Raw genomic sequence first — 23,947 nt, forward strand, 5'->3', positions numbered from 1 at the left:
CATCTTGATTGGAGGAGATGTGAACCTACCAGGATGGGACTGGCAACAGATGGTGCTAAAACCGGGAACACACTATGTCGAGCTCCACAACATGTTCGCAGATCTTCTCCAAGATCATGGATTGGAGCAGATTGTGACTGTACCCATCAGACTAGAGAACACTCTAGACTTGATCTGCACAAACAGCCCGCACCTCATTCCACGCGTGGAAACAATGCCCGGTCTTTCAGGCCATGACGTGGTATACTGTGAAGTAGCTGTTAGTGCCCCCAAGCCCAAGCAAGTACAACGACACATCCCACTCTATCACTCTATAACACTGAAGGCAGACTGGGACAGTATCAGGACTGTTTTGCGCGGCGGTGACCACCAACAAGAAATTGAGGGGGAAACTGAGAGCCTCTCGACCGAAACACTGTGGTCAAAGTTTAAAACAACTCTCACCGAAGCAGTGAAGAAATTCATCCCACACAAAGTCATCACCGGAGGAGGAAAATCCAGCAAGCCCTAGATCACCCCGGATATGAAAAAGCTGATCAACCAGAGGGATCGAGCCTACCGGCTGATGAAGAAGCTTGGATGTGACGACATGCGAGCCAAGTTCCGCCAGCTACAGCGAGATGTTCAGTGCAAAACCAGACGTGCGTACTGGAAGTACATTAACCAAACACTGACTGAGGACGAGGAGGGAAGACAGAGCCGCAAGCGCTTCTGGACGCTGATCAAACATCAGCGCACAGCGAAAGTCGGAGGCGTCCCCCTTAAAGTCAACGGCCGACTGGTAGTGGATGCCAAACAGAAAGCAGAGACTCTCAACGCACAATTCCACTCTGTCTTTAGCGAAGGAAAAACATTCACAGAGACAGAATTTCAGCAGAAATGCACGATGTCAACAGACAGCTACACTGAACTAGGGGATATCACTATAACCTCCGATGGAGTCAAGAAGCTCCTGCAAAACCAGAACCCGCATAAGGCAAGCGGACCGGATGGCATCAGCCCCCGCGTCCTGAGGGAGTTGGCAGAGGAAGTGGCCCTGATAATGACGACCACATGATCTACCAATCCTCCATCTCGACAGGCGAAGTACCATCAGACTGGAAAGATGCTCTCGTAACTCCAATCTTCAAGAAGGGAGAGCACTATGACCCAGCCAACTACAGACCAGTCTCGTTAACAAGTGTGCCTGCAAGATCTTGGAGCACATTGTAGTCAGCACGTCTCATGGACCACCTCGAGCAGAATGACATACTATGTCCACAAAAGCACGGCTTTCGTAAGAAAACATCCTGCGAGACGCAACTGCTGGAGCTGACCGAGGAACTGTCCGACAACACCGAGAGAGGGAAGCAGACAGACATTGTAGTGCTGGACTTCGCGAAGGCTTTTGATAAGGTGAATTACAGCCTCCTGATCCACAAACTTTACCACTGTGGAGCGTCGCAAACAGGCAAGGTCAATAATTGGATAAAAAACTTCCTCTCCGGCCGACGTCAAGCAGTGATAGTCGAGGGCAGTACATCAGAGTTCTTCAACGTACGTTCAGGAGTTCCACAGGGCTCGGTCCTCGGACCTTCGTTGTTTTTAGTATACATCAACGACCTCCCAGAGCAACTCACTGCGCGGACCAGACTCTTCGCTGACGACACTGCTGTGTACATGGTCAGAACATCAGACCACGACACCGACTGACTGCAAGAAGATCTGCATAATCGGCTATAGCTTTGGGAGAGAAGCTGGGAGATGTCATTCCATCCAGGCAAGTGCACCACCCTCCCAGTGACCCTTAAGAGACAGCCCTTCACCAGCACGTACCAACTGCACGGACAGACACTCCAGACTGTGACGTCGGCCAAATACCTTGGGGTGACCATTCAAAACAACCTGTCATGGGACAAGCACATTGACAGTCATCTGTGCCAAAGCCAACAAGACCCTAGGCTTCTTGCGGCGCAACTTGAAGATCAGTGCCACCAACCTGAAAGAGACAGCGTACAAGAGCTATGTCCGCCCCATTCTAGAGTACGCCTGCACAGTTTGGGAACCCTCCTCATGACATACACGTAAAACAGCTGGAAGCGGTTCAGCGACGAGCAGCCCGCTTTGTGGTTAATAGATACCACAACAGATCGAGTGTCACCGCCATGCTCGACCGACTCCAGTGGCCTTCACTCAGTCCTGCAGCGTCGAAGATCCAGCAGACTGGCCATGCTGTATAAAATACTCAATGACCAAGTCCAGTTCGACAAAAGCAAGATCCAACCTGCCCCGGTCAGACAGCGTAGAAGCAACCAACACCACCTCCGCCAGCTGCAGTGCCGCACCGACTATCGTCAGGCCGCCTTCCTCCCTAGCACCATCAGGGACTGGAACAATCTGCCGGACGAGGTGGTTGGAGCCACCACTCTTGACACTTTTGTGTCAAGAGTTCACTGATCCCCCCCCCCCTCCATCCTCCCCTCCCCTCCCCCCTGCCCCATCAGCCCTCCCTATCCCCCCTACCCACCCACCCATACCCCCTCCCGCTGCGCAGACCCAGTTTTCAGTATGCCAAAATAATCAACCTGATGAATGTGGGCATTACATCAAGAAGAAGAGAAGAAGAAGATATCTTTTGCCGGGTAACTGAAACACAAAGGTGCTTCGATTCATTTGTGAAATGCCTGCATCGATTGATCACAGAAAAGAAAAAAAATCAAAAGAAAATCAAAATTAATTGTTCAGGACGGTGGGGCGGCACCAGGCCGAGTGACACCCAACTTTTCCCCGTCCCAGCAGATCCCGGGGATGGAGGAGGGACCCACGGAGATAAAGATGATGGAATATTTATACAGTTTCGTGGGCTTACCTCCAAACCCCGATAGATCATTGGGGACTGACCCACATGGGACTGACCCACAGACGCATATATATATATATATATATATATATATATATATATGTGTGTGTGTGTGTGTGTGTGTGTGTGGACTGATCCGTGCAGTTCTCGCTCAGTGTCACGCTGATTGGCTAGTGGAGTCACATGATCACCAACGGGAATCCCCAGTTGTCGTCATTGGTGATGGGTGTATCGGTTGTGATGTCATCGTCATCTCTGCCGTCGTCCATACAACACACTGGTAACAGGACTTCTAAATCAGTATTAGTGTCCATGCGTCGCCCCTCTGCCGTGACCCGGCATGAATTTCAGTATAAATAGAATGGATTCTGATTATACCTGTCGCCGTGACCTCTGCGTAGGTGCGTGGGTCGCGGTGAAGAGAGATATATAAATAAAATTTCACAAGAAGTTCGGACACCCACCTCCGTCCCCCACCCCACCCCTCCTCTGTGTGTGTGTGTGTGTGTGTGTGTGTGTGTGTGTGTGTGTGTTTCTCTCTCTCAGCGCTGCATCATTAAGAAAGGCAAACTTGCAAACTGTCCGGTACATTAGCCACGGGTATTAACACATGCACACACGCTGCGCACGCGTTCACACATGCACACACGCGCGCGCTCGAACAATATGACTGAATCTTCTTCCACAGCGTGAACTAAATGGTGAAATACACCTGGAAAGAATAATAATAATAATAAATTAAATATAAAAAAAGGCGGGTTAATCCCTTTTTTCCAGTCTGAGCGCAAGTCACGTCCGTCCGATCGCTGCCAAAAAACAGACACCCAGATAAAATGATAATAATCTCGCGGTAATTTTTTTTTACGCACCACAGACTGATCACGTGGCTGCTCTACTCACTGAATGGATAACCGGACTAACGGCTGATGGACATTCAGTTGCAGGCCGAAGAAGAAGAAGAATGCAACTGAGGGCCTCACTGACATGTTTTCAGCTGACTGACAAACCTCCCGGGGCTTTCAATTCTTAGCGCTTCGGTACAACACAGAAATATACATATAACATTCTGCCATCAATCATCAATACAAACACAGTTGCCTACCGTCGTTTCAACTGAGTAGTTAAACAAGTAGGATACATGTACGGCGTGAACTTGAGCAGATTTTGACAACTGACCATTTGTTGGGTGCTGTGTCTGTCTGCGGGGTATATGAGAGCATGGCAAATCAGTTATATGATTCGGAAATTGCGGCTAAGGTCGGGGAAATCAGTGGGCCGAATTGACCTCCGGCGGAACGAATCAGTCTCCAGCCGTAATCAGTACACAGTCAGTATATCTAACACTGTGGCGAAACCAACCGGAATTCGTGCACTCAGGACACACTGATGAAGCCATTGCAGTAGCACGGCAGTTATTGCAGCACACAGCACCAACATCCCACCATCAATGGTAACGTTCATGTGCCGACATCAGTGTACGGTATCCGTCATCTCTTACATTAATCATTCATAGCCGCGTCATAGGATTATTCGACTAAGATATATTGTATATTGCAAAAGCCGTCACCCCTTTCAGTGGCCTCTGAGTATAGATGCCGGGGTGGGGTGCCGGGTGGGGGGAAGAGGAGGCTCGTGTGTCCGGCCTTCCTCTCCGTCACCGAAAGTGGTCCTCCTTGTTCAAGTGTAGTCGAGGGAGAGACTTAGTTGACAGCGGTTGCCAAGGGCTCCGGTCAAGTACGTGGGACAAAACAACAACAACAAAAAAAAACCCTCTCTGCATGCATTCAGAAAAAACTGCACATCTTACGCCGGAAATTTCACTGAATATGATGACTGCATGTCAACTGAGGCTCCGTCCATGACTGACCTTTTTGTTGTCGTTGTTTTTTAAGCAGGTGGCATCAAAATCACTACTGAGGCCACAGGCCACACCAGTGCACTCCCCGCTAGATTAAAAAAATATTTTAGAACTGACAGGCAGCAGACGTTCTCCTCTCAGACAAAGTGAAGCTTGGGGGGAGGGGGATAATTAGAAATGTCCCCTTTTTATGTATAGTAGAACATCATTTTTATCCAAGCATTTTACAATTAACTGTTATTCTGAAAATTTTAATCCACACTAAGCAACACCTCACAACTGGTAAACGACGCACATTCTGGCGTGTTTGGAATATCACGGTATGTGTATATATTTTTTCTCTTTCTATATGCAGCTTTGGGGGCCAGTTATTGGCCTTTGGGAACCACCCCAGTGCCGAATGTCCTATAAAACCCTCTTGGCCCGAGAAGGTGGGGATGTAACTTGGGCGGCAAGACACTCCCCACATTAATCAAGTTCTAGCCCAGCGGATAGTCGGGACAGCAGTTGCCACCAGTCCTCTGCTGTTCCGATGGTCATAGTCGGACAGAACTACCATACATATACTCAGTGTACATCATGCAGTCAGAGACGCCACCGAGTCGTCGGTGACATCTCTCTCTCTCTCGATCTCTTCTCTGTGAGGGAGGTGGTCAGTTTGTGCTTTCAAATGTTCGCTAGATTCGACATGATTCATCGTGTATTGTGATTAAAATGAAGTGGTGTGTAGTTTCATACTGGACTTTTCTAATTCATCGTCGATATTATGTTATGTGATCAGACATGTGCTCATGGATGTTCTCAGATTGTGTGTGTTAGTCTTTCACTGATTCGTGTTGAGTGCCCCGCCATCATGACCAAGTTTCGTGTGACACAGCGGACTGCCACAGCAAGGTTCTGTGGCCAACATGGATGGAGTGACGCGATCCATGCAAAAGACTGAAGTCACTGACAGCATTCAGGGATCAGTTTCTTGAACTGAACGCATAACACACTCATTGGACCCAACACAGAAAACAGTTGATACTGTAACTGAACATATGCCCCACTGGCGATTTTCATTGTTTCAACGTTATGTAGGGGCATACGCTCCCAAAGAAGTGTCATGCACGTGGAAGGACATCACCAACAATCGGCAAAAATACTGTTGAACCCTTGCCTATTGACTACAGTACCCTACCCTCAGATTTATTTCAATCAACGTTGGAAATTTGTTTGAAAAATAAACCCCAGGAAAAGTTATTGACGGCTCACATACACTTCACAACCAACAAGATTCTGGTGTGGGGCCGGCCATGCCGTGCCTGGGTAGACGAGGAATTCCACAGGCTGCATGCTATCGTCCGTCCATGCGTTAGCCGCTGAACTGCCTAGTACATGCCCCCGACGGCCCCTGACACGCAGTGTTACAGCAGCAGACACAGGAACACTCGCAGACAGACCAAATCAACACACTTCTAGCCATGTCTCCCGGCAGAGCTACACCGCAGCAGACTCAGCGGGACGCACAGACAGAAGACCAAATCTACACACCTCTCCCCTAAATTCCGGAAAACCCCAATCCCCCCACCCTTCCTCACTGCCCCTCTCCAGTGACCAGCAGTTGGCGGTCCGACTTCTCCATTCTCTGCAGACCCACCAAACCCCAGACATCACCAACAGCGACATCTTCATGACAGAAACTGCTGAAAACCCTACAACACACATCACCAGCAAAAGCAACACAGCGACGGAACATCCGGACATAGACATAGTAAGTGATGACCAACAGACTGCAGCAGACAACAGTAACATTGACAACGTCAGTGATGACCAACAGACTGCAGTAGACAACAGTAACATTGACAACGTCAGTGATGACCAACAGACTGCAGTAGACAACAGTAACATTGACAACGTCAGTGACGATCAACAGACTGCAGCAGACAACACTAACATTGACAACGTCAGTGACGACCAACAGACTGCAGCAGACAACAGTGACATTGACAAAATCACTTATGAACAACAGCCTGCAGCGGACGACAACAATGACAGTGCTGCTTTGTCTACAACCTGCAGCTGCTGTCAGGGTGACTTCATTCCCAGGAAGGAATTTCTCAGACAAAAACAATCCCTGGAGGCAGAAATCTCCGCCCTGAGGTCAGCTCTACATCAGGCAAGACAGTCCTTCAAAACTGACCTGGACGCCGACGGGTGCAATAGCCGAGTGGTTAAAGCATTGGACTTTCAATCTGAGGGTCCTGGGTTCGAATCACGGTGACGGCGCCATGTCAGCGTTCGGTGGGTTATGGAAACAAGAACATACCCAGCATGCACACCCCTGAAAGCGGAGTAAGGCTGCCTACATGGCGGGGTAAAAACGGTCATACACGTAAAATCCCACTCGTGTGCATACGAGTGAACGTGGAAGTTGCTGCCCACGAACGCAGAAGAAGAAGAAGAAGAACTGGACGCCCTGAGAACTCAAATGCACCATCAGACTACTACCTCCATAACCTCACCTCCAAAACAACGAAAACCCAAGTCCAAAAGCTCTCATTCCAAATCCCCAAAACAACACCCACACCAGTCCATGGAGCCGCCCCCCCCCAACCCCACCCCCCCCCGACACACCTCCTTCATCCATGGCAGCCGACAGTGAAAGTGACAGATTACTCAACACTTTGTCCAGCAGTATACCAGCCTCCTCCCTAAAGTCACCTCTCCCCACCATCTCCCCTCTCCAGATGATTACTGTTGTCAAGGAAATGACAGTTGTACTTCCTGGGGATTCCACAGCCGGTCGAGATGACCATGCACACTGCACCCCTTCCACTGACAAACACCAGACAGTGTGTACCAAAGACATGACGGTCTCCAGCCTCACGGAGTGGCTTGCTCGGCAAACCCTGTCGCACACTGTGAAGAAATCAGTCTTTCATGTGGGTGTCAACGACTGCCATGAGTCCCGAACAGCAACAGAGACTAAAGGTGTGACCAAACAGCAGTGGGTGACCCTCATTGCCCAGTGTCTCGGTGTATTCCCCAGGGCTGCAATGCAGGCGTCATCCATCATCCCTCAGTGCCAGAGGACGACACCCACTGAATGCCGTCATATGTCCCAGCAACAACAGTCTGAAAGAGGCCTGCAGCGACATGAAGGTGTTGTACACTGACCATCGCAACACCTTCATCACACTGAGGGGGGCCCTGAGACTGGCGCTTATTCCAGCACTACTGAACCCAGTAAAAAGGGCATGCTACATGGTTCCTAAAACCTCTTCCCCCCAAACGACCTCTTTTGCCCACACCCCCAGCCCCCTACCCATCACGTCCCCTTCTTCATGCTGGTATGCCTGACCGAGGGGACTGAATACCTAACATGGCGGCCAGATTTAATGGAGACTCCTTTTCTAAAAATACCAATAAGAATGGTTCCAAGTCCACCCTCCTCTCTCCTCCCAAGACAGAATTCCTTGACCTGCCCTCCCATCCAGTGATCCACACACCACCACCACATATGGTGGTACAACTGGCTATTCATGGTGCCACCACCTGCCTTTCCCCCTTTTGGCTGTAACTTCTGAACTGAAATCCGCGTGTGTGCGTGCATGCATGCATGCGTGTGTGTGTGTGTGTGTGTATCGAAAGTAAAACTGTTTACGTGATAAACTTGAATCGTGTGAAGCTGCAATTCACTTTAGACCTTGAACCTGGCAGTCTGCACACTGATCAACAATCTCTACTATTCAAATTCTGGTGCAAAGTTATATATATATAAACTTATATGGTGCTGCTGTACCATAAACAGACAGTCAAGAAATTGTGTACTTTAAATTCAAGTGACATTTTAAATTTCTCTTTCTTTTCTTGATTTTATTTCAACATTATTCTTTGTTGTGTTCTTTTTTTCCTTTTTTTATATTATATTATATATATTATATATTATCAAATGTGGTTTGCACTACATTTCTTAGAGCAATTCAGAACTCAGCATTGATTGATTTTGTTGCTCTCCAGCGTTAAATTGTCACAAGTCTAAATTCTCACTTTTTTTAATTTGTTACAAGACTTCTTCTTATCATTATCATTTGATATTTTATGTGTGCCAAACGTTTTTGATTTTTTAATATTTTTATTATTCCATTAGCTGTAAAGCGGTTCTCTAATAATTTCTATTGTGCTGTGCTGTGGTCCTCAAACTGTATTGTGCTGCTGTGGTTCTGTAGCTGAACTTTGCCACGGTTCCCTGACTGTGCTACGGTTCTCTGACTGTGCTGTGCTGCAGTTCCCTGACTGCTGTGTCGTGGTTCCCTGTGCTGTGACTGTGCTGTGCCGCGGTTCTGACTGTGCTGTGCCGTGGTTCCCTGACTGTGCTGTGTGCGATTCTCTGACTGTGCTGTGCCACGGTTCTCTGACTGTGCTGTGCCATGGTTCTCTGACTGTTTTTCTGTTTGTTTGTTTGTTGTTGTTGAAGTTTTCTATCTGCTTGCTTGCTTGCTGTTTGTTGGATACTGGATTGTGTCTGACTGGTGAATGCTATCCTGTGGTATTTGTTGGTACTGCCCTGCCCAAGCAATGGCCAAAAACAGATATTTGCTCGATTTACGTTCATTTTTTGTGATTATCTTACTTTTTCCCTTTGTGTATTTTCCCCACAGGTATATTGTTTTGTCAAATACTCCTTACTATTAGTCTACACTATGGTTACTAATGTGCAACAGTCTGACAGGTCCACTAATGAAAAAGGATTATGGCTTGGACGCCTGAATGTTTATCATTTGTATAATAAGCTTCACGATGTCTGCATGCTCCTGAATGATTCTCCTCCTATTCATATATGTATACGCAGGCTCAGCGAAACATGCCTTGATTTCCTGTTCAGCAATCAGTATGGTGAAACAGGATTAGAGATATATACATTCATCAAAGCATTTCCCAATTTACAAAAGGACGACATGACCTGGAAACCAACAATGTGGAATGTACGTGGTTACTAGACAGGTCAAACCTTCCAAGTCTACCCCTCTCCTTGTAGGATTTCTGTATAGAAATCCTTCAGCTAGACTGCCTTGGTATGATGACTTTGTACAAATGATGGACACTGTTTATAAACATAAACAAAATGTCATTCTGCTAGGAGATTTCAACATTAATCTGTTTAAACCACAACCCGCATGGGACTCAGCTACTAATCTCTTTGGTTTGCATAAACTCATTCACAGTGCAACTAGAATCACGAAGACGTCGTCCACACTACTCGACCATATTTACACACAAAGATCTGGTTTACAATATAACGGTGTCCAACAAAAGCATCAGTGACCATTGTCCGGTTATATGTACATGGTCTTGTAAAACTTTTTCGGAAACAAAGCAAGGGCCGCACAACGATCCAATACCAAAAGTCTTTAAAAAATTTCAATTCCGCTGCATTTTTTCTTGATTTGAGCTTGGCACCAACCCTTCCATAAAGTATTCATGACTGCAGATCCCACTCATGCATTAATGAAATTACCGATCAGATGACAAATGCTGTCACAACTATGTGGACAACGGATTCACTCAATGACCATTTTCTAAAAACAGCTCAGTCAACGCAGACATCTACAAACTACCTTCCATGAGAAAATTATATTAAAATTTCTGCAGTAAACCTTTTTTCCTTTGGGATCACTCATCAAATGCCACTTCAACTGAATCAAATACCTATTCAAAGTAATGGTTAGTCTTAACTAAATCAGCGCTGCCCTATTATGCTGTGGCTTTCTTCAAATTTATCTTGAACAATACATCCCATCCTGTCAGCTCTGATCTCCTGATACTAATCTGCTTCGCATCCTATCTGTCAGAAAAGAAAAAAAATCCTTTTGTCAGCATTCTTTCTCTTTTCATGACACAGTCTGGAACCAACTCCCCCTGCAGATCAGGCACTTCCTCCACTTCTTTATACAAATGTAGAACACCACAGGCCCTGTGCCTCTTTATTGTGTGCACGTGCATGTGCATGTGCATGTGTGTACCCAAATTTGAAAAGGGCCTAGAGCCCTATTCGTATTATTATCATCATTATTAATAAAACCTAATAGACCCATAAGTGGTCTTTCTCATTCATTGCTATTTCTGCTTGGCTGGTGGTACCGTTGCACTCTCTTGATTTTCTCTTCTGGGCCCTCTTTTTCAGCCATTCATTTTTTCATTTATTCAATCATACAAGTCACCCATAAATGCTTTCAATCATTCAACGAGTTCATTCAAATAGCTCTGTGCATGTGATGAAAATTACAAAGTCACTATGACATTGTGATGGCAACTCTTTTTTTACTTTTCTAAATGAGACCTCTTTTTATCTGAACTGGCCTGAAACATTATTTAAGGATGTTGCTGAAATTAATAGTTCAAGGTATAATCCCAAAATAAGACAGTTTACGTTTGAAAAATTGAATACATAGTGCAAATCAAGCTTTCAAATACTTTTCCACAGTATTTCCAACAGAAAAATCACAGATCATGTTTTGAAGCAGCACAATCCACAGTTAAACAGGATCACTGATTTGCCCTCCCTAACATCTGCAACTATAAGGTAAAATTGAATTCTTTGTGTCATGTGGTGCAAGACCTATGTACTGCTTGTTGATGTAATAAATATTTTCTGTTTTCCCAAGTATTTTGCCAGACCTCATGACAGCAGACTGAAAGCATGAGACTGCATCAAACTGCTACACAATTTTTTATTACACAAAAATGTGTTTCTTGCAATCATTATTGTTGTTTTTTTCTTTGCTGGAAGAATGTGGGGGAGATAGAGTGGGATATATATATATATATATATATATATAGAGAGAGAGAGAGATAGATAGATAGACAGAGAGAGAGAGAGAGAGAGAGAGAGAGACCATGTAGAAAACAAAATAATTCTTTGAAAAGCAAAACATACAAACAAAAAAACAAAACAAAAAACAAAACAAAAAAACCCCCCAAAACCAAAATAAAACAAACAAACAAAAAAGTGTGAAACCTTGTTAATTTTGTTAATTCCATGCTTTTTATTTTTTCTTAATGAAACATAAACACCACCCTCTTTCACCAGTGTAAAACTTCAAATGCTTCAATGGCAGTGCAACCAAAATCACTGCAGAAAATATGCACATATGCAAGGAAGGTTTCAGTTCATAGCCTGTGCAATGTATAGATATTCACTGAGCAACAATCCCTTTTTACAGGCGAAAAGTGATTCAGCTCCAATCAAAAATAATAATTCATATGGGTAGCAATAAAAATATTCAAGATAAAATCTAATCTGATGGCCAACAGATCAGAATGTCTCAAATGGAAAGGGGTCAAGTGCAAGTACATTTTCCCCCCAAATCTTTCACCACACACACACACTATTAAGCACACAACATCTAATATAAAACAAAAACACTCATGCTTTATGAACAAAAATCACACACTTGCACATTCTCAACCACTTCTCAGTACCTGCAATGCTCACAGACATATGCACACATACAAAAACTATACTATTGGCTACACATACGCTTTATGCATGGAAAAAACTTCATCCATGTTTTGAAATGTTCTGACATGGGCAATCATTCAGATTCATGTGTAGGAATTTTGACCCTTGTATATAAATGAAAATATTACTGACAGGAATAATTTTATAAGAATAATGATATATTTTTTTTTTATAAAGAGCATTATATACTTGTCTCCATCACCACTGACAATCTGCTAATGCATTCAGACCCACCTCATCAGAAGATGTCATGACACATTTATTTATTCTGAATCAAAAATTAAAAGTTGACAATCATGTGACAGATCTTAGTATCTACTATTCCTCGTCAGTTAAATAACTGATTCTAAGACTGTAAAAAGAAGGGGAGGTGGAAATGGGTTGAGGGAAGTGGTTTCTGTGCTTAAATTAGGTTAAAATTGGCACCTATACGACAACTGTTTAACAAAATAAACCAGAGGCAACAAGTAAAAGCTGTATGAAGAAGAAAGCAGGGGGTTACATACGAAGAAAATGAATTTTCCTTGCATTCAAAAAGGTCCTACTGAAAAACAGAACACTTTTACAAAACACCTTTCTCTCTGAAATTGAAAACCATTCTATGAAAATGTGTACATATACACCAAGTACATGAACACCAGTGCATCTCACTATTGTCAGTGGAATAATCTCTGCTGCTCAGCTTGAACCCGGTTATCTCTCTTCCTCAATCTGAACAATCAGAACAATTTTAACAGAGGCTACAATGTTTTCATGAAATACCTGTTGTCAACTGTGACTGACCAACACATTTTTGCTTACACTAACACAGTACCTGTCTGTTATTTCCCTTAAATCTTTGATCTTTCCCTCACACTGAGTACCTATCTTCTGTCATTTTTATCTTATCATTTGATGTTGACAGTTAAATAGCCAACAAAGTACAGAACATATGATTCAAATTATGTTCTCTGTAAAGAAAAACTTGAATTACAGGTTTATAAAATGGAATTATACACTAAAAGAAAAAAAAAATCTCACCAATCATCATCAAGATCACTGTCATCATCACCATCATCGCGAATGGTCTTTTTGCTCTGTTTGGCATGACCAAAGATTTTCTTCTTGCCACCTTCGTTGTTAGGATCCCAGGGTGGGGTCATGAGGTCGCCTGAATAATTAATGACATCAGCGCGACCCAAACGCCACTCCAGCATCTCCGTTGGAAACTCATCCCTGCCCCCAAGGTCATCAAACCCTACAATGTAATCTGTGGTTTTCCCATCCTTGGCAATGCAGATGGTGGGCAGGACTTTGATCCGCAGCCTCTCCACCAGGAAGGGGCATTTCTCCACGTTGAAGCAAATGAACTTGGCCTCCAAGTGCTTGGGGGCCAGGAGCGCCAGGTGCTTGTCCAAGATCTTGCAGCGGAAGGTGGTGTCCCGGTAGAAGTGGCAGACCAGGTTCTTGGACTTCTTGGACTGTTCGAAGAACTCTTTCTCGGTGGTGATCTCTGTGTAGTCTCCATGCCCACTGTTCAACCACTCCTGTTTCTGCTGCTGCTGCTTCTTCAGGGCTTCCATGCGGCGCCGTCGCAATGCCTCAAAATCGTCTTCTTCCATGTTATCCAGCTTGGCAATCTCTGCATCCACCTGAAGGGGTGGGGGAACAAACAGGCATGAATGGAATCAAACTGAAGAAAGTAATAAAAGTGACAGCTACATACTAGTATTTCTAGCAATTGTCTTATGGCAATCAACATAATTTTAAGTGATTTTAAGTGATCTGATTTTCCTTACAAAATTATATATATTTTTTCATGAACTTTAACAGATATATATTCTCTTATATGCATTAATTCATATAAAATATATCAGAAAATCTTAGATCATGATTACCATAAAAATAACATGGAACCAGATATTTGGATATTTCTTGTGGGGGGAAAATTTCAAAAGTGTGTGAAGATTATATGATCTTCTGTTTTAATTTACAATTTACAATTTAGCACAATTTTGTTTTAAATTCCCATCTTAATATAATCCTAACACTAAATAAACTGATATAAACATATCAGACATTATCATCGTTCACGTTTTTTTTCTTCACCCCTGGAAAACACTTTAAAAATATACAAAATTAGAATCTGGGTGTTCACACACAGCAAGAGCACAAATGCATGTGTGAGCATATCTAAGAACACATTCTGTTTTCCCCACACTTCCAGATATCCTTGAAAAAAATGTTTAACTAAAACCTAAACAAGGATAAACACAAATTAACTGTTGCCAGAAGTAATGGAATTTTAAATTATGCATACCAGTTGGTGAAAAAATTGAAAAAAAAATCTTTTTATGAAAAATTAATCAACAAATATTTTCAGACATTTTGCTGCTGCTTTATACCTTAAGTACAAAATGAAAAGAAATGGGGTTTTTTGTGTTGATTGGTCAAATACTGCTTAGTGGAAGCATCACATTTTGAAATATTTTTTAAAGATTCACACATACTAATGAATACACACTCACAGTCAAACACACACACACACACATTTTCACCCAAACACTTTTCTAAATTACATTTATGTGCACAAAACAGAATCAACAAATACCTGCTTTTCTATAACTTGGGTGGCTTGCAGCAAAGTCTGCTCAACAATAGGGTTTGCCGCCATGTTGAATGTCTATTCTCCACCTGTAATACCTGTGAATACAAAAGCAATCACAAATTCTGTGGAAAAGTCCAATTTGAAAGGTGCACATATACATGTACTGATGTACATTCAAGTTTTTGCAACCAATAAAACTTTAAAAGAAATACAAATAGGTGATATAAAAAATCAGTGTTAAATTATCATAAAACTACTTTGTCAGAGCAGGCTGACTTTCACAATGAGAAATCTGTAAAATTACTGAAGAGTAATAATGAAATACAATATATAGGAAATTTCATCGCATTGTTATAGCCTCCTTGCTTTTGTCACAATGCTGTGTGCCAGTAAGTGCTTACCCTTGAGTTGAAATGTTGAAAACATAAAACAAAGAAATAAAAAAAGTCAAACATTATTTTTGCCCATAGTTATCTCTGCTGAGATAATATACAATGAGTTAACTGTTAAGTTCTTGCTTAATGGTATCATTACTTTGGTTTTGCTTGCATATAACCATGAGTAATTATTCAAATTATAAACTATTTCTTTTCCTTCTGTTTCAATTTTACACTCTTGCTCTTAAAATTATAAATCAAAATGAAATGTTTCAGTGAGATAGTAAAAGCAACCAGAAATGTATTCAATGCATTTTTCAGAGAGAGAGAGAGAGAGAGAGAGAGAGAGAGAGAGAGAGAGAGAGTGTGTGTGTGTGTGTGTGTTATCAGTTTTCTTTTATCACAGCATTTATTTTGTCAGATTTCATATTTCGCATCTTCATCTTGTCCCCAGTGATGACTACATCCTCTCAATTTTTTTTTTTTGGCTGTCCTATGTCATGTGTGCTAGTGATAAACAGGATCTATTCTATGCACTGTCTACAAGACACAAAAATATGTGCTTTCATCTGAATGCTACACTGCAGCAACTGCAACAATTAGTCCTATACTTAGTTATAACAAAAGGATGTAATGACCATGTGTGTATTGAGTGCTATATATTTGATCCCCAATTTGGCACAACTGGTAGGTTGATTTGTTTTGTCTCCCAGGTCATCAGACATGGAGACCAGCTAGCAGTCATACATGAATCACCTTCAATATAAATTTATAATTATTATTGTATATGAAGAACATGCTCAAACACAAACTTATATGATCTTTCAATCTATGTCTGGATACAGTATGGAAACATGAAAATACCCAATATGCCTTGACCATGAAAAGTTCATCAGCAATCTTAAGTTAGTCATGTAATGGAAAACATACAGCAGAATATAATACAAATATTATATACTATGAATAGTATTAAATGATCAATGATTCATGTACCTGTATATCTGATGTGGCTGGTGCTAGTAATAATAATAATATATATAATAGTACTTTTTGTAGTTCACATTTCTAAAATAAGAGTTCTGGCATTGTCTGCACACTCATATTCCTATTTCAGTATTTGTACATCACACATACACATGATCACAATTAGTCATACATCTTTCTTAACGCTCCACGAGAGACAAGAGCGCATACATGTCGCAAAACCCTGTAGAAAACTATATTAGAAACAACGATAGATGCTACTGTGTCCCTGAAACAAATACCGACCAGTACCGATACTCTTATTTTCCAAAGACAATAATTGAGTGGAACCATCTAGACGATACCATCGTCCACAAAAAGTCAGTGGATAGTTTTAAATCGGCTCTGGCAAAAGCCAGAAGCCAGTAACACCAACGTGCTGCGCACCCCCACCGTCGCGTTTATGCCAGTAAATGGATGTAGCGACGTATCGATCCAGATCCAGAATCTTCAACATCAATCTGAATTATAATCATCAACATAGGACCTCACGCCAGCCGCATGTTGATCATCATGGTAACGAGGCAGACAAGCCCACAAAGGCACAGAAATAGTGAACATGTTAAAAAAAACCACCCAGGAGAATTCTAAGATTCATAATTACTACACATATACCAAGTCTTAGCTATGACAAATAGACAAAAACAATAATCGTACCTTGAATCTGTAATGAACTTCTGTTAAACACGGCAACTGCGACTTTGTCAGACAAAACTTGCCAAAACTGGTACACAGAACATGCTATTTCCGGTTTTTAGCCAAGCCTAACTGGAACTTCAACAGCACATTTCATTGGGTAATCGGGCAAGACTGCACCAATGACAAACTGAGACCTTTTCGCTTTGGAGGCGGAATGTTTAGTTTGTTGCTCCGGTGATCTGGAAAGTATCGCTCGAGCTTCTTCAACATAATCGTGTTCACAAAGTTCATGTTGACAAAAGCCGAGAATCGAAAGACGTTTCAGTATACGACCAGAAAGCTGTAACGATCGGCTAAATAAATTGTACGGGGTAGAGGAGATCGTGTGGATAGGGTGATGATGGACCAGGATCAAAGTGTAGTAGACTATAATAGTCTCAAATGTAAACTCAACCACAACAAAGAAGCGTATGCAGTAATGTTTTCCTCCGCTCTCTGTCTGCCTCACTCTGACGTGTGTGTGTGTGTGTGTGTGTGTGTGTGTGTGTGTGTGTGTGTGTGTGTGTGTGTGTGTGTGTGTGTGTGTGTGTGTGTGTGTAGTGTTTGTATTTCTCTCCTTTTTTTGTCACAACATATTTCTCTGTGTGAAACTGATTCGAGCTGCTCTCAGTCCCCAGGGAGAGCGCGTCGCTACATTGAGAGCGCCAGTACCCATCAGTTTTTTTTTCCCTGCGTGCAGTTTTCAGTATTTGTTTTTCCTATCGAAGTGCATTTTCCTACAGAATGTTGCCAGGGACAACCCTTTTGTTGCCGTGGGTTCTTGAACGTGAGATAAGTGCATGCTGCACACGGGTCCTCGGTTTATCGACTCATCCGAATGACTAGCGTCCAGACCACCACTCAAGAGACCTGTAGTCAGTGGAGGGGATCGAGAAGCGTGATTCGAACCAGCCGAGCGCGCTCAGATTCTCTAGTCTCGCTTCCTAGGCGGACGCGTGACCTATAGGTTATCACTCCACACCGTGTGTGTGTGTGTGTGTGTGTGTGTGTGTGTGTGTGTGTGAATAACTCAGAACTCTGTGTGTGTGTTGCGTAGTAATTTTATACTTGTGTGCGAGGGTGTGTGCGCCAGTGTGTGTGTGTGTGTGTTCCTGTGACATGATCTGAAATGACACCGCAAAAAGAACGCACGGTAATACATGACAACAACAGTCGATCGACCATATTGTATCAAGGGAGGCAACGTTAAGCTGCCCTTCAATCGTTTCGTTGAAAGTAACCTCCCTCAAAGCACATCCACGCTTTTCTGAGGCTTTGCTCTGCGAAAGTGCTCCACTACTGACAAGCATCTCTCTCTCTCTCTGTCTCTCTCTTCGACCGCTGCTGTCTAGACACATGAGTTGAAACAATGCTTGGCCCGCTGGCAGCGAGCGGCCCGCCTCCCGTTTATCAGCCTCCTCGGCGAGTAGATCGTCACTCGGGCTGACGGCTGCGCTGCGATCAGATGGGAGCAAAATGACTGCGGCTTTGGCAGTTCTTGTTGGTCGACTGAGTCTTTTTTGCCTTGCTGTTCTCGGCTGGGGGGACTTCGCGGTTGCGGACCCAGGTGTGTATGAATGGGGGTTGGGTGTGGTGGTGGTGGTGTTTTGTGTGTGTGTGTGGGGGGGGGGGGGGGGGGGGGGGGTGCGCACACATTATATGGATGTGTGCATATGTATATTATTGTTGAAATACATGCGCACGTGTGTGTTCTGGGAGGACTAAGGGATCAGGTGTAACCACATAAGTGGAGTGCATTGACAATTACGTTTTAGAAGTGATATAAACTCTGTGTGTGTGTGTGAAGTACTGGTTGTGTCAGTTGTAAACATTACTATGTGATAATGACTTCAATACTAAGTCTCACAGCTTACATACTTTTTCGTCAAAGATAACATCATAAGTTCATTTCAAGCGTTTTTGACTTGTGTATAAACAGTGCCGGAGTCTATGTGATGGCATGGTGTGTGTGTGTGTGTGTGTGTGTGTGTGTCTCCATGGTAAACTGTAATGTTGCTACAAGTGCCATAGGCATGAAACTTGGCAGGATGGCAGGTATTAAGACCTTTGAAGTCATCCGGCTATGATGATATAGTGAGCAGGGAGAGTGGTCAAAGGTCAAGGTCATTATTTGGCACACACACACTTAAAAAAAAAAAAAAAAAAAAAGGAAAAGAAAAGAAAAGCTGATAGAGAGACCGTGTCTTACATTCAATTTAACTCTGATTGAGTATTTTGACTGATTATAGGTACAACATGATTTAAAAACAAACAAACCCATAAGTTAAAATTTAAGGTCACAATCTGCCATATGTTACTGAAAAGGAAGGAATAAATTCTGCAAGAGAGGTGATCTTGTATGCAATTTTCATCAGATTTGATACAATGATTGGATAGGGTGAGAATAAACCCATTGTAAACAGAAAAGGTGGGAGGTCAAAGGTCAGGGTCACATTATGGCATATTGTTGTGAATCCATAATTTATTGCATGAGGTTTTTTTTTTTTAACCATTTTCAATTAATCATGGAATAGTTATTTGTTTTGGCTACAACATCAAGGCTTTGTAAATTTAGAGGTCAAATGTCAGTCACATTAGTCTGTGTGTGTGTGTGTGTGTGTGTGTCTGTTTGTGTTTCTCTCTGTGTGTGTTTGCCTAATGATCTGCCTTACAGTATCTTTTTGTTTGGTTAAAGCTGGTGTCACACTTGAGACTCAAAGGCCTTGCTTCTCTTGTTTAATGTTGATTATTTGCAATATGGTCTTTTATTGTTTTACACACAAAAGAACAACAACAAATAAAATGGAAGAAGAAGAAAAAAGACAAAGAAGTAGAGATTGAGAGAGAGGGAGGGTGAGATAGAGAGACAGAGAGAAAGAGAGAGAATTTATCAATCTGTTGCTGCTTAGGTAGGGTGGAATAAATGAAATGGAGAGAGCAGATGATAATGTGATTATAATATTTAAAAAAAATCATATTAGTATGATGAAAGAGCTTAAACTGACTAAAAACTATTATTAAAAAAAAAAGGTGTTACTATAATGTTTGGCAATATTGAATTTTCAGGATTAAAAAAAGGGTTTGCAAATGGGGCTCTCCTTCTCCCTGTGATCCCCCTAAACAAGAACAAAGATCAGCATGAGGCTAGGATATAGATAACACACAGAGAAAAAAAACACACTTGCTGGTTGAATGGCTAGATGAGTAGATCTGTGCAACACTGTGTGAGTAAATGCCCACACATGTGAGTGTGAGTGTATAAGACAGACATGATACAGAGAGAGAGTACTTGCTGGTTGAATGGCTCGATCTGTGTAACAGTGTGTGAGTAAATTGTGCACGTGTGTGTGTGTGTGTGTGTGTGTGTGTGGCACATGCGTGTGTGTGTGTGTGTGTGTGTGTGGCACATGTGTGTGTGTGTGTGTGTGTGTTGTTCAGACAATATCAGAATTTTAAAGTGAAAGACACTTATGAAAACATGAATCTAATTTTTGAAAGAATATGTAAGCAGTTGTTGTTTTGATCCCTTGTGCCAGTGAATTCATTGAAATAAAAGTGAAGTAGCTTGAATTACATTGCATGAGTCACATTTCATATGTGTACAACTGAAATGATCTATACCACATTCACAAAGAAAAAAAGAAAGCAGAAAAAAAGAGGCCAACTGTAGTGTTTTCTACACTAATAATAGTTGGGTCCTTGGTCACAAGAGTTCTCAGCATGCAACCACGACTGAACACTGTAATGTCGAATTAAACTCAACACTGATTCCTCGAGTATTCATGACAAGACCAGCTTGTCCGACCCGTATAATTTTATTATCGGAAATGACGGAAATCTATTACTACGCGAACGAACGTGTTTGACAAAGGCTCCAAACGAACCACGCTACACCAACCCTGGATTTACAAACTAAACATCTACTGCTGCTTGGATTTCAAATGCATCCGATCAGTTTATTAAGCCTTTCAGATCTGACACTATTATTTTCCCACAAAGCTCAGATTTATCATGCAATTATTTACTTCAGGGGCATTGCCCCACTCCTGCTCCACCCGTGTTCCTCTCCACTCCACTATCCCTCTACCGTATACCCATGTCTGTATTTGTTATTGTTCTTTTGTTTTAAAACATGACAACTGAGGTATGGTTTATTTCAAATGACTATGAACAGTGTTTGTTATCTGACCTATGAATTACTATGTGGCTTTGGTGTGGTACACTTACAATACCTTTTCATTTATTTGCTTGCGTGCGTTATATTTACATTGGTATTTTTGCGTGCTTACAATATGTATACATTTATTTACTGGTAAATGATATATATATATATAAATATGCAGTATGTATATTATGCACTCTCATTTGCACGCATTTGTGTAGGCGGTGTGACTGCATATTTATACTCCTGCACACACAGACATACCAATACACACGCAAAGACACATACATGAACACAGAAACACACAGACAGAGGCACACACACACAGGCATAGGCACACACACACACACACACACACACACACACACACACACACACTTTGTTTTCAATACATACATGCACATAAATCAACTATATGCCTGTAAACATATGCTGGTATTGTTATCCACATAAAAAAGGGCTCTTTTGTGTATATTAATTTCAAACATTTTCTTCATTTAACACACACACAAGCGAGCCTGAGAAGAAGTGATTATCCAGGCTACTATACCATCTATTAGTATTGCTTTGCTCTCTCTCTCTCTGTTTCTGTCTCTATCACTTGCTATCTGTCTCTGTGTCTCTCTCACCTTCTCTCTCATTTTCTCTCACTCTTTCTTGCTTACTCTATTACCACCGGAAAATGAAATTCTTTCTTGTGTGCCTGTATCATCGTATGTGTGTATGTGGTTTTACACATGCCTTGATTAGTTTTATGTGTGCAATAGCGGAATGGTTAAAGCGTTGGACTTTCAATCTGACGGTGCCGGTTTCGAATCTCGGTAACGGCGCCTGGTGGGTAAAGGGTGGAGATTTTTCCGATCTCCCAGGTCAAGTTATGTGCAGACCTGTTTGTGCCTTTAATCCCCTTCCTGTGAAAATGCAAGCAGAAGATCAAATACGCAAGTTAAGGATTCTGTAATCCATGTCAGCGTTCGGTGGGTTATGGAAACAAGAACATACCCAGCATGCACACCCCCGAAAACAGAGTATGGCTACCTACATGGCGGGGTAGAAACGGTCGTGCACGTAAAAGCCCACTCGTGTACACACGAGTGAACGTGGAAATTGTAAATCCAAAGAGGGAATGAAATATTAAAAAAAAAAAAAAAAAGATAAAAAAAAAATCATTCATTCATTCATTCTCTCTCTCCATCTCACTCTCTGTCTCTCTCTATCCCCCCTCTCTTTCTTTACATCTCTCTGTCCATCCCCATCTCTCTCTTTCTCTTTATGTCTGTCTCTCTGTCGCAGTACAAATGTGTTTTCCTGTCCCCCCACGTGCAGGCTGTTTCTCTGGCGCTCAGTCTGCCCACGGGTAAGCATTGTTCTCCACCCCCCTTAGACCTGTACACGGTAGCTAGGGTGCTGCTGTTTTTTCGTCTGTTTCTTTTTTGTTTGTTCTGTCACTTACCATTCTATTGTGTGGTGGTGGTGGTGGTGGTGGTGAGAGGGTGGTAGGTCTAAACGCCGGGATGGAAGAAGGAAAAATAGGTCAGAAGATTTTTGGGGGTGGGGACGGAGGAAGAGAGGTTAGGAGAGAGAGGGAGAGAGAGAGAGAGAGAGAGAGAGAGAGAGAGAGAGCATTTATTTATCATTATTTATCAATAACTATCTGCCTGTCTTTTATAAACTGTGTCTTTCTCTGTCTCTGTATGTACCCCGCCCCCACCTCCGCCCCCCGCCGCCGCCCGTCCCCCTCCCCCTCCCCCACCAAAGTGCCGTAAACGTATTGCTTATATATACAGAACCAAAGAAGTCACCACACTGTTGTAAATGCTTACAAATGTTTTTTTTGTTTTTGCTGTCAGAGGTCTCTACTCCGGCACCGTCGAAGGCACACTCTCTCCCTTCTGTTTAATGACTACACAAATATTTTGCTACCGAATCTGGAGCAAAGATTGCTTCACTGCGACTGGAAGCTCATTGTTTGGAGATAAGGAGAGAGAGAGAGAAAGAGAGGGAGGGAGAGAGGGAGAAAGAGTTGGTGTAGCTCTCAATTGTTTGAAGGGGGGAGGGGGGGGAGTGGAAGGGGTGATGGAGGTGGTGGTGGATGGGGAGGGAGGAGGGAGTCAATGATTTCCTGAGAGTAGGGCTCCTCCTCCTCCCCCCCCCCCCCTTTTTTTTTTTCTTGAGCCGCCGAGCGAATGCTTTGCATCCCGGCCTTACCCTGAACAGGGTCAAGAGCCCCTGTCTTGAGTCTCTTGGATGGTTGGGTTGGGTGGGGCATGGAAGTGAATGTAGATGCACAGGGCACCAGTACGAGTGGGTATTTACTGCACAAGTGGGTATACTATGCTGTCAGGGGAAAAAAAAAGAGAGCACATGGTGTGTGTGTGTGTGTGTGTGTGTGTGTGTGTGTGTGTGTGTGTGTGTGTGTGTGTGTGCGCTCGCGCACTCATAGTATGCACATAAGTATTTGGGAATGATCATCAAGTTCTTTTGTGGTTAGTAGTCAGCTCAGTGGCGGCACTGACACGTTTTAATTAACTCAACCGTACAGTATCCCGCAGCAGCACAATTCCTCCACTAATCACTTAGCCGCAGTTACTGGTGTTGGCATCCTTGTGGCACACATGACCATCTTTTTATTTTATTTTATTTTATTTATTTATTTATTAAAAAACACACCAAACAAACAGATAACATCCATGAGCATCCTTGTATGCCACACCCAAACCTTATATCTCAGCCTAATTGCTGTACGGGGGCGTCTTAAAACTGACCCCTTCGGAATCAGGAAGAACGTTCCAAGCACCGACACCACACCTGGTGAGTTTACCGTTAAGTCACTCCAGCAGGGATGGGCGGCCGCGGCCATTGCAGCAACTGAGAAACATACGACTGATATTATTTTTTTTTATTAATGCCCCGAAGGTG

The 23,947-nt window shown here is 42.9% G+C and overlaps 2 protein-coding genes across 2 annotated transcripts in view; one reads left to right on the forward strand and one right to left on the reverse strand.

Annotated features, from left to right (window-relative positions):
- Positions 1-11,698: 11,698 nt before the first annotated feature.
- Positions 11,699-16,944, reverse strand: LOC143283689 (thioredoxin domain-containing protein 9-like). The gene is made up of 3 exons (XM_076589920.1): positions 16,846-16,944; positions 14,792-14,883; positions 11,699-13,832 (listed from the first exon to the last, which is right to left on the reverse strand). Exons 2-3 carry the CDS (start codon positions 14,852-14,854, stop codon positions 13,218-13,220), a joined length of 678 nt encoding a protein of 225 aa, XP_076446035.1. The 5' UTR covers positions 14,855-14,883; positions 16,846-16,944; the 3' UTR covers positions 11,699-13,217.
- A 1,361-nt stretch (positions 16,945-18,305) lies between these two features.
- LOC143283690 (iduronate 2-sulfatase-like) overlaps positions 18,306-23,947 on the forward strand; it is a 77,870-nt gene continuing 72,228 nt past the window's right edge. The window contains exon 1 of the mRNA XM_076589921.1: positions 18,306-18,433. Within this exon, the coding sequence (XP_076446036.1) occupies positions 18,343-18,433 (91 nt within the window). The 5' untranslated portion in view covers positions 18,306-18,342. The remainder of the gene's footprint in view (positions 18,434-23,947) is intronic.

The sequence above is a fragment of the Babylonia areolata genome, chromosome 7 (genome assembly GCF_041734735.1).
Source record: "Babylonia areolata isolate BAREFJ2019XMU chromosome 7, ASM4173473v1, whole genome shotgun sequence".
Classification (NCBI taxonomy): domain Eukaryota; kingdom Metazoa; phylum Mollusca; class Gastropoda; order Neogastropoda; family Buccinidae; genus Babylonia; species Babylonia areolata.